This window comes from Lissotriton vulgaris, chromosome 3_2, assembly GCF_964263255.1.
Source record: "Lissotriton vulgaris chromosome 3_2, aLisVul1.2, whole genome shotgun sequence".
NCBI lineage: Eukaryota > Metazoa > Chordata > Amphibia > Caudata > Salamandridae > Lissotriton > Lissotriton vulgaris.
Genome location: NC_141690.1, coordinates 119,477,083 through 119,489,272, shown reverse-complemented (window position 1 = coordinate 119,489,272; position 12,190 = coordinate 119,477,083). Strand labels below are relative to the sequence as shown.

Here is a 12,190-nt window from a genome sequence, read left to right as displayed (position 1 = left end):
GAATTGTTTAATCATAATGTTTGAAACTAGGAATAAGTGGGAGGGTAAAATCATCAGTACCGAAAGCTACAAATAAAGCTTACTCACCTGTACCAAGTAAGGTCCTTTAGTCTAAATAGGCTACTCCCATTACCATTTCGAAAGCTCCTCACAACACCTTGAGTTAAGACTGAAACGTCAGCCTTAACAACGTATTAACCATTAGGTAAGGGCATAGAAAAGATCTCAGAGAGTCTGGTAGTTACTGAATTCGTATTCTAGTATAGTATGTTAAAAAATGAGCCATTAGTTGTGTCGCCTGCACAAGTAATGGGTCTACATTTGTCCTTTACTGTCTGCAGTACACATGGTTAATGACTATGAATATGAAAATACTGCACCTTAAACCTAGTCCTTAAAGGACATCACTTCTGTGATCACTAACTATGCAATTACAGCCTTTCACCCCTAGAAGGTGTTTGGCAATAGGAAAACTCACCTTGTACTCATTCAGGCCACAAGAAATGTAGCCATAGTCTTGGCTCCTAGAGGGTGCATCAATCTTAAGCTGAATAGCAAAAGCTCCAAAATAGAGTGAGTATTAAAAACAGCTCAAAACTCTTGAGAGGTTATCCCTTTTAAGTCTTTCCTAACTTAGGGTGAAGACTCTTGTACATCTCTTGGGGAGGGGCTGGTTGCTCCTGCAGCTCCCCCACACTTTTTTATCCATGTAGTGGTGACCCCGTTCGCCTGTGGCCACCACAACCCCAGAATTAGCGAAATTTGCTCCCAAATGTGGCATAACTGACAGGCCCCACAGGGCATTATGGGGCACTCTATATGGGGTTAGTGAATACAATAGTTGTGGCTCCCCGACGGCGCAGGGAAGTGCCGCTTCTTTTTCCTTCGTGTTTCATTCTTTTTCATAGCGGCTTCACGCAGCTCCTCTTTCTGGTTGGAGAGCAGCTCGTGGAGCCCACCTCTGGCCGCTTGTCGTCTTCTCGCTCAGCCAGCACACTGACATGCTGTCGTAGGAGCCGGCAACAGCATTCTTGTTGGTCTGATACTGGGAGCAGACATGCACTATGCTGTTGACCTTCCTGCTCTCCCAGACATAGTCATAGTTGAAGGTGGGATACGCAGGGGCAGGGAAATGGGGGGAGGGGGAGGAATAGCGCGGTGGCACTCCTTCCTTTTTCTTCTGTTGTAGGAACCCATGGATGGGTCCTGGGTCCCATCACGCCTTCAAGGGGGGACGCGATGGTGCCCCCCTTGTAGTCTTCATGGGGCCCAGGGATGGGGTCCTGGGTCCTTCCTCGCATCGCGAGGGGGCGCGACGGTGCTCCCTTAATACATCTCAGTTCCGGTGGCCCAGGGATGGGGTCCTGGGACCCGTCCCACTTCTCTTGCTAAAAGCACAACAGCGCTCACCACGTCTTTCTTTCGGGGGCAGCCCCAAAGGCCCTGGCCCACCCCTGAGGCAGAACTTAACATAGCGGGTGGGGACCATGCTCTTCATCGCCGGTGCAGAGAACAAAGTTCGCCAAATTTCAAGGGGGCATAAGTCAGCTGGCTGACTGATGCAGAGCAGTCCACTGCCCCAGGAAAAGCCGCTTCTTTTTCTTTTTAGTTGCAGCTTCACCCTGCAGCTTCTCTTTCTGGTTGGAGAGCAGCTTGGGCAGCCCACACCTGGCCGCTCCCAGGGGCATGGGGATGGGGGGTTGGAGGGGGTGGAATAGCGCTGTGGCACTCCTTCCTTCCTCTTCTGCTGTAGGAACCCAGGATGTGTCCTGGGTCCCCTCCCGCCTTCGTGGGGGGCGCGATGGTGACCCTAGTAAGTATTTTTCATGGGCCCAGTGATGGGGTCCTGGGCCCCTTCCGGCATCGCGAGTGGGCGCGATGGCGCTCCCTCAATATATCTCAGTTCCAGGGGCCCAGGGCTGGTGTCCTGGGACCCGTCAGACTTCTCATGCTGAAAGCACAACGGCGCTCCCCACATTTCCTTTCTTTTGGGAGCAGCCTCCGGGCCTTGGCCCACCGCAGAGGTAGAACTGAACACGGTGGGCGGGGCCCATGCACTTCGTCGCTGGTGCGGAGTACAAAGGCGCCAAACTTCAAGGTGGCATATGACAGCTGGATGACTGATGCAGAGCATTCCACCCTTCCCCTTACCTCTGAGAAGCTGACCTAATCAAGGGTAATTGCTCCCTTTTGTGGGGGAGGCCTCTGTTCCTGTCGCCGGAGAAAAACGTAATTAGGCCTGCAGGGTGACAACAGGCCTGGGTTCTGATCCTGAGTTGAGATATAGAAACGTGGCATTCCTGGATAACTGTACAGTTATGCTTTTGGCCTTTACAGAATTGTTATTTTCACACAGGTTACAATTCACATTGGTGTGACTCTGGAGTCTGTAGAGCAAAGGGAACTGGAGCTGTGGCCTAAAGCAGCCTATCCCATAGCACTACCGTCACAACAGTAAAGCCCACTGACTTTCTCTATGTGTGTACCCCCATATTATAAAGCCTAGTACAGGTCACTAACCCAACCCTGCCTAGCTACTTCTGCGCCCGGCTATGTGTGCGCAGTTCCTGGGCCACGCACGACAGGGGTCTGCTACACACAGTCATCACATGTTTCCACATGCAACCAGCCTAGTGCCCCTGGCTGCTTTGCAGCGGCCTTTCCTTACAAGGCGGACACTGGCAGCAAACAGGCAAAGTCCATTTTGCAATGAGGTTACCGTGGGTGAGTCACAGGTTATGAGGGTCTCCCACAGTAAAAGGTCAAAAACCAGGTGATCAAAAAGCAAAAAATGCAGGCGAACTAAATGGACAGAACCACCTTCTCACATAGTATTCCAGCAAATTTAGATATTCCACAGTAATGAGGTGTGGTGCCGCAGCAAAGGCGGCTGACTCCAGAACCCGGTTTCTCACGGTTCGATCTCCAGCGTCAGTGGCAGTGTTACTCTGGGCAATTGCTCGCTTAAATTTCCCGACGGCCCCCAGCGCCTTTATATCCTCGGGTAATTGTTGCGCTTTGCAAATACTGGCCACTTACATTTAAAGGCCAATTTGAGTTTTGGATTTCTTGGTGCTTTAAATAGTTTATTTTGATCCATAGAGCACACACAAAAAAGCTCTGAGCTTGAGAGTAAGACAGCCTGCAGTGGAGCAGCAAAGAAAGTAGAGGAAGATTTTTGTAGGAACTGAATTGTAACGAAATGTCTAAGCTTTTAAGGAAACTGTATGATTCAGATCTTTCTATTTTGTTAAGTAACTATATTGTTCGTGTTCAGTGTCCTATACTCATACTATTTCAGTATACATTTTCAAAACATTTCATAAAAAATTTGCATTTCAATCTGCAAACCTGTTTGTAAACCCTGTATTTTAAATGAAGGTTTTTCTTTGATGGGGGGGGGGTGCATTATGTGGGATGGCCCTATATTATATATTTCCCGATTTGTAAGGTTTTTTCGCTGTTCCACTCAATCTCGTATTTCCAATCCAGTATAGTCTTTCCTATTTTCCCTTATTTAATAAGATTTGAACCACAGATCAGATATGCCGCAACGCATTTGAATGTCTATTTTATAACATGTTCAGATCTGCTCGATTTTTTGCTCCAGGAAGTTCTTAATTTTTTTTCGAACACCTTATAGTTATTTCAAATTAACTAGAACTCGTGCCCCCACTACGCAGTGATGTCATTTCAGATGTCATCAGTGATATTATCAATGATGTCACTGAACAAGTCATGAGTGACTCAATAAGAGAGGCAATAAGCAGCACATGGCGAGCGAATGAGTTAGTTTAAAATATTATGTTTAAACTCACATTTTCACCTACCTATAACATCACTTTAACCTTTGGTTTTTTTTAAGGGAATATCTAGGTTTTATTTTTTTACATAAAGTAATATTTTATTACCCCACGTAACAATGCCAACCCAGCTGCATATGGCCTGAGGACAAGCCCTCACCAAACCCCGAGTCGTGCAGGGCCCTTGCCCTATGTTCAGGCCCTGTTCCTAACCCCACGGTCAGCTAACACCCATTGGGCAGCTAACACCCATTGGGCAGCTAACACTCAACAGGCACGCAAACTCTGGAAAGAAGCGGGTGTGGGTTTACTGCATGCTCAAGTTGCCATTCTTTTCCCAATGGGGCTCACATCTCACAGAAGCCAGCATTGCCCCACCTCTCCCATAGGACTCTCCCAGGAGCAGGAAGACCACTAGTTCATGCTAGAGTCCTGTTGGATGGTGGCAATTTGGCCAGGGGGTCCCTCTAGGCCTTCCCCACAAGTTTCATGGGGCAAGGGTACCCTTACCCTTCCCCTACTACCTTGCTTTAAAAGAAATATATATATTTCTTATTTTCATGATATGTTGAGAAAGTCCCCATGTCCTGAAATAAGGGGTGCAACATCCAGTCAATCAGATCATAAGCTCTGGAGAGACTTGCGAGAGGGCAGACAGGAAAAGATGCCATCTTGGCCAATCAGACTGCTCTATTATTTAAAGTTGTCTGCTTGAAGGACCCCCGCGAGAGTCCCTCAAAACCAACCATCTAGATGTACATACATTCTAAACCTTAACTTGTCAAAAACTACTGACAGATTTACACCAAATCACAAAAAGAATGCATTCTGGGTAAAGATCTAGCTTTCTACTAAATCTGGAGTAATTTCATTCAGCCGTTAAGAAGGTAGTGCTGTTCAAAAATTTCTATGGAACTTGCACGGTGAAATTGTGTTTTGGGAGCCCCCTGTTTTCATGGCCTCCCCTTGAATGACCAGCCAAAACTTTCAAGAAAGGAGCTGAGATGGATGAACTATTTTTATTTTTTTAGAACGTTTTGTGAAGATTCGTTCAATTGTGCCAAAGTTATAAGCAAACCAAAAAAGCTCTTCCAATGGTAACTAGGTCCTTTCCATAACTAAACAGTGACGACTGTTTAATATGAGTAAGCGAGTGACTGTTTACATACCATTTCAGTAAGATAAATGTAGCCCAATAAGACACGTTATTTTTAGCAAGTGTACTATTTCATCTCACACAAATATGTATATATACATGTGTAAACATACGCACAATTATTGACAGAAAAATGGTTACATCTGGTAATATTTTGTGGAACAGTGCATCAGTTTAAACATTTTCTGATCAAGGTTTTACCATCAGATGTGATTTCTCCTTCTTCCGTACTATCTGAAACAGCAGGTACTCCCTCACTCTCTTCTTCAAAAGATGACAAATCACTAGTGTGGACAGAGCTGACCGTGATATCGCTGAGGGAATCTGAATCTGAATCAGAATCTTCTGATGAGTACTCTATGATAAGAATAGAAAATGAAAAACAGGTCAAAGAAAATGCACCACTAGGCTAAAATATCAGGGTCGATTGTGGACAATACCAGTACATAAAGTGTGCTTTGGGTCTTTGTCCGTCCAAACACCATTTTCCATTATGTGACATGTATCCTTCCACTGCTTACATTCAGACAATTTTCTCATTTATGTTTAATGTCTCAGGAGAGTTTGGGAACAGCAATTTGTTACTGGGCCTCCCCTTTGTGAAAAAGCCCTTTTGTGCACATTTTTATTAATTCATTTTTTATTTACTCCTCGAAATGGGCATCCACTTTGTAATGGTAAATACATGTATGTGAATACGTCATTACACTAGATCACCACAGACATGATGAAGCATGAATGAGTACACATCATTGCACAATTATTTTATTTCTGCTGATGCTAAATAGCCCTGGCAAAAGCTGGATTTCTCATTTTAACTTTGGGACGTGGTCTGCCAAATAGACTACAACTTGTTCTGAAAAAAATATATGCTTTTGTTCCCTTGATGCAATTCCCACTGCTGTGTAATTTGGATGTCCTTAAATACGGATAGGCCTGTGCGAACTCGCTAGTTAATGGCTTGCTTTAGATTTGTATTTTCACTCAGTCCAAATAGAAGTATAAAACCATGTTTGTTTAAAGAATTTTTAGGCTTCAGGATCAATAGGAGTGCTCTCAAGTTTGGGTCGGCAAATACTGCTCAGAGTGAGGAGCTACTGAAGCAGAGCTTCTAGGGACCAAGGGTCATGCGATAGCTCCACTTAAAGAGTCTGACACTAAAGAGCAAGTTACTTACCTTCGGTAACGCTTTTTTTGGTTGATACAGTATCTGCCTGTGGATTCCTCACCTTGTGAATATCCCCTGCGGAGCAGCCAATCGGAAACTTTTGTAGCTCTCCACGCAGCAAGGTCATGGACGACGTCACAGAGGGTACGACTCCGCTCGCGGCCTCGCTGATGTCACTGGATCCATAACAGGGCCTCGTCAGCGTGATGACGTCAGTTCTGCCCTTTTTTCCGTGGCCCCGAGGCACATGGACAGTCCGACATAAACAGTAATAGTATACATAGTACACAGTATTCAAAACAGCACACACAGTGTGAAATCAATGCAATATGCATGAACATATAAACACATCCATTAACAAAAAAAATCAAATATACACTTAGCAGATATAGAAGAGAGGACAACGGTGAGGCGGGTGGGTCAGTGAGGAATCCACAGGCAGATACTGTATCTAGCAGAAAAAGCGTTACCGAAGGTAAGTAACTTTTTCTTCTAATAAATACATCTGCCAGTGGATTCCTCACCTTGTGAATAGAGTCCCACAGCAGTCCCCACTCCTGGAGGAGGGTGTCCACTCTGCTATACCAAGAAATCCTGGAGGACAGAGGGCGCAAAGTGGTCATCCCTCCTCACCTCGGAATCCAAGCAGTAATGCTTTGCGAAAGTGTGGAGGGAAGCCCAAGTCGCCGCTCTACAAATATCCTCTACGGGCACACCTCTAGCCAAAGCAGATGTAGAAGACTTTGCTCTAGTAGAGTGAGCTCTAATACCCTCTGGAGGTTTCTTACCAGCCAGGACGTAGCAGATCTTTATACACAGGATAATCCATCTCGACAGCGTGCGTTTGTGCACCGCTTTTCCTTTCTTACAGCCAGCAAATCCAACAAAAAGCTGGTCTTCCACACAATAGTCTTTAGTCCTATCGAGGTAGGGTCTAGGCGGTGAAGCCGCTCCTCCTCCTTGGAAGGGTGAGGGGGAGGATAGAAGGTAGGGAGGGTAATGGACTGCCACAGATGGAAGGGAGTTACCACCTTAGGCAGAAAAGCAGCCCTGGTCCTAAGAACCATTCTCTCAGCATGAATGGTCAGGAATGGGGGTTTCGAACTAAGAGCTTGAAGCTCACTTACCCTCCTTGCCGAGGTAATTGCTACAAGAAAAACTGTCTTAAAAGACAGAAGTCTTATGGGACACTTGTGTAAGGGTTCAAAGGGTGAACCCATCAAATAGGTTAAGACAAGATTTAAGTCCCATTGAGGCACAATAAATGGAGTTGGAGGGAATTTGTTGGTAAGACCTTTTATAAAACGTAATACAATAGGTGACTTAAATAAAGACGGCTGGTCCGGCAAACAAAGGAATGACGACAAGGCTGATAAATAACCTTTTACAGTCGCCACAGCAAAACCCTGCTGGGCTAAAGAAAGAGCAAACTGAAGTATGTTGGACAAACAAGCTCTCATGGGGTCAATAGATTTCTCTCCACACCAGAAAACAAATTTGGACCACCAATAGGAATAGATTGACTTGGTGGAAAGACGCCTGGCCAAAAGAATTACAACCACCACATCAGGCGGGAGAGAAAAAGAATTCAGTTTGCCCCGTTCAATCTCCAGGCATGAAGGTGTAAGGTCTGGAGGTGGGGGTGTAGAACCTGCCCCTCCATCTGAGAGAGGAGATCTGCCCTGAGACGGAGACGGAGCGGCGGGCACCAGGAGAGATGGAGAAGATCTGTGTACCACACCCTTCTTGGGCAATCCGAAGCGACCAATATAATGGGCCCTGTCTTGGCGAATCTTCCTCAGAACCCGAGGGATCAAGGGTATGGGAGGAAACGCGTAAAGGTGTTGTGAGCCCCAACTCAACTGAAACGCGTCCCCCTAAAGCTCCCTGCAACGGATACTGGAGACTGCAGAATGACGGGCAGCGAGCATTCTCGTGAGTGGCGAACAGGTCCACCCGAGGGGTTCCCCACCTCCGAAAGCCCTGACGAACCACCTCTGGATGAAGCCTCCACTCGTGGTCGGCTGAGAACTGCAGACTGTCTGCACGAACGTTCAGAACTCCGGCCAGATGACTTGCCATCAGACAAATCTGGTGGTCCTGAACCCAGGACCAGAGACGCAGAGCTTCTCTTCGGAGAAGATGCGACCCCACTCCTCCCTGCTTGTTGACATACCACATCGCGGTCGTGTTTACCGTCAGGACCTGAACTGACTGACCGCGAAAGGAAGGGAGGAAGGCCTTGAGTGCCAAACGAATTGCCCTCAATTCCAGAAGGTTGATGTGAAGCAACCTTTCCTCTGGAGACCAAAGACCCTTGATCCCCAGATCCCCCAGATGAGCACCCCACCCTAGAGTGGAAGCATCCGTTATCACTGTGGCAACCGATGGAGGCAGAAGAAAGGGCTTTCCTTGAGACAGATTGCCCTCCACGCTCCACCAAGACAGAGCCGCTGCAGTTTCTCTGGAGATCCTCACAGACTCCCTGAGATCTCCGTTGTGCTGATACCACTGGCAGCGGAGGCACCACTGGAGCGCCCTCATGTGCCAGCATGCATGGTTGACCAGCAGAATGCAGGAAGCAAACAGACCGAGCAGGCGAAGGACCTTCAGGACTGAAACGACCGCTCCATTGTAAAACAAAGGAATCATTTCCTGAATGTCGAGAATCCTTTGAGGTGGAGGGAATGCTCGACAAACAGTACTGTCCAGTACTGCCCCTATAAACAGGTTGCGCTGTGAGGGCACCAGGTGAGTCTATCGAAAAACCCAACCTGTACAACAACTGAGTTGTCTCTTGCAGATAATGGAGCACCTTCCCTGGAGACTCTGCTTTGATCAGCCAGACGTCCAGATAGGGGAATACAGGAATCCCCGCCCTCCTGAGATGGGCTGCCACCACTGCCATCACCTTGGTAAAAACTCGAGGTGCAGTAGTAATTACAAACGGAAGAACCGCAAACTGATAATGTTGCGGCCCCATGGTGAAACGGAGATACTTCCTGTGCGACTCTAGGATCGGGATATGAAAATACGCTTCCTGCAAGTCGAGCGACACCATCCAGTCTTCTTCCAGCAGCGCCTGAAGAACCTGCGCAAGGGTAAGCATCTTGAACTTCTCTTGTTTCAGATAAAGATTCAAGATCCTGAGATCCAGGATTTAGCGAAGCCTGCCATCCTTCTTGGGAATCAGGAAATACCGGGAGTAGCATCCATGACCCCTTTCCTGCTCTGGAACCACCTCTATCGCGCCTTTCTTTAACAAGGTCAGAACTTCCTCCTGTAGGAGACGGAGATGTTTCTCTGAGCAAGCCCCTTGACAAGGAGGGAAATTTGGAGGGAATTCCCTGAAGGGAAGAGCATACCGATTTGCCACAAGATTGAGAACCCATTGGTCTGTAGTGACAGATTCCCAATCCCGCAGAAAATGGTTAAGCCGACCCGCCACAGGACCAACATGAACGGGAATGGGGAATCTAGGGCTGCTTTGCTGCGGCGATAGGAGGAGAGGTAGAGGAAGAGGAGGAGGGTTGACGACCTCGGTTACTTCCCCTATATGATTTATACAGCGTATTTTGTTTCTGCTGCTGCTGCTGACGAGGCTGCCCTTGCGAACTAAAGGATGACTTCCCAAATCCTCTGTATCTACGAAAGGAACCTCTGGATTGAGTCTGCAAGCCAAGTGATCTTGCCGTGGCCTTACTATCTTTAAATCTTTCAAGTGCAGCATCAGCCTTCTTACCAAAGAGACTGGTACCATCAAATGGTAAATCCAACAAAGTAGCCTGCACATCCTGAGAAAAGTATGTAGACTTCAACCAAGCTCCCCTTCTCGTAGCCACTGCAGAGCCCATAACTCTAGCCACCGAGTTAGCTGTATCCAGGCCACTTTGAATGACCTAGCGCGCAGCAGCCTGGGTATCATCCACAACCTCTTGAAAGTCCTTCCTGTCTTCATCAGACAGTTTTGGCAGCAACTGTTTAGAGGAATCCATCAAGGCATGGATATACCTTCCCATCAAGCAAGGTGCAGTTGTTGATTTCAGTGCCATGCTCGAAGATGAAAACACCTTCTTAGCAGACTGGTCAATCCGTTTTGACTCCCTGTCAGCTGGAACCGGAGGGAAAGCTAATGAAGACCTCTCCGAGCAAGCCGCCTGAACTACAAGGCTCTCAGGCAAAGGGTGAGCTGACAAAAATTCTGGATCCTCAGGTGCCACCCTATATCTCCGTGCCACGGTCCTGGAGACTGCAGGTGCAGACAAAGGCTTCCTCCAAACCTCCAACACTTACTCCAGAATTGCCTCATTAAACGGTAACAAAGGTTCAGTCACAGAGGACGGAGAATGCAACACTTCAGTCAATAAATTGGACTTAAATTCGGTGGAAGGAAAATTAATGTCCAATAATTCAGCAGCTTTTCTCACAACTGTAGGATATGGGGCTACCTCCTTAGAAGAAGCATCTGAACCAGGAGAAAAATCCCAGTCAGGGGAAACATCAAGACCACTTGCATCTTTTAATTCTGCAAAATAGTCCTCAGAATCAGGAAGTTTACCCGCCTCCATCTCCTGCCGATAGCGAGCCTCTTCCACAACTCTTTGGGCCTCTCTCCTGGAGCCGATCCTTGGGACTGGAGTCGATGGATCCACAACCGACTCCATCGGATTCGGGACCCGCGTCGAAAGCGGATCCGACGGCGCCGCTTGCGCCGAACGAGGGCGAACAGACGGCGCCCGAGATTCTCTGTACGGCGCTGGAGATTCTCGGTACAGCGCCGGACCCCTTGGCGCCGGAAAATTCCAGGACGGTGTCGCTGGAAGAAAGGGCATAAATTGAGCCTGGGCATATGTCTGAGGAACACCCAAATTCTAGGCAATAGGACCCGTGGGGCCCGCAGGCGCACCAGAGGGGTACATGACCCTTGAAAGACACCATACATAGCGTTAAGATAATGTGATGGGTCTTGACCTGGAGCCGGGAAAGGAGGATAATTTCCCGGCGCAGCCTCCGAAGCCGGTAATCCTGTAGTCGGGCCCGCCGGCGCCGACAAAGGAACCTCTTCAGGCTGCTCCTGATCTTCTTGCTCTGACTCGGCTTTACCCGGATCCGAAGAATGTACCGAATCCGACTTCAGGAGTCACTTCCTTCTCTGGCGAGTCCGGATTTGAATGAGAAGGATTGACCTCACCTCTGTGACGTCGAGGAGAAGATGACTTCGGCGCCGGTTCCTTATCAGAGTGACGCCTCGAAGAGTGCTTCTTTCTCCTATGTCTCTTCGACTTCGAATGTCCCGACGCCGACTTCGAACCCGATCTGTATTTGGAACGAGACCTCGACCTCGATCTTCTTTTACTCGCCTTCTTATTCTTCTTCATCTTGGCTATAAATAACTTCGCCTCACTTTCCTTTAATGCCTTAGAGGTCATCTTCCTGCAACACGCACATCCATCGACGTTGTGATCGGAAGACAAGCACCATATGCAATCCTTGTGCGGGTCAGTGATGGACATCTGCTTACCCCACTCCCTGCAGGGCTTGAAACCAGATTTTCTCCCAGACATCTTCGAAAGAAAACGAGAAGAACAGACAAGAACAACTATAATAACAATGTTACTACGGAGAGTCCCAAGAAACCGTTGGCGTCGATGGCGTGGAAAAAAGGGAACTGACATCATCACGCCGACGAGGCCCTGTTATGGACCCTGTGACGTCAGCGGGGTCGCGAGCGGAGTCATACCCTCTGTGACGTTGTCCATGACCTCGCCGGCGTGGAGAGCTACAAAAGTTTCCGATTGGCTGCTGCGCAGGGGATATTCACAAGGTGAGGAATCCACTGGCAGATGTATCTATCAGAACATAATATTGGGGATGAACTTATCTTCCTTGCAAGATTAAACCCATCCACAGTAAATAAGTGCAAGATCATTACATATTAGTTGTGGTATGATCACAATCAGTTAGCTGTTGCGATCAGTATACGTTTGTGAACATTATTGTAATTTCAAAAACAGTGTTATATTTTCAGAATTTTGTTAGGGTTCTCACTCATTTAGAGGTCAC

At 47.6% G+C, this 12,190-nt stretch overlaps 1 protein-coding gene across 1 annotated transcript in view; it reads right to left on the bottom strand.

Annotated features, from left to right (window-relative positions):
- BOD1L1 (biorientation of chromosomes in cell division 1 like 1) overlaps positions 1-12,190 on the bottom strand; it is a 449,046-nt gene that overhangs the window by 303,278 nt on the left and 133,578 nt on the right. The window contains exon 5 of the mRNA XM_086964081.1: positions 5,161-5,316. Within this exon, the coding sequence (XP_086820207.1) occupies positions 5,161-5,316 (156 nt within the window). The remainder of the gene's footprint in view (positions 1-5,160; positions 5,317-12,190) is intronic.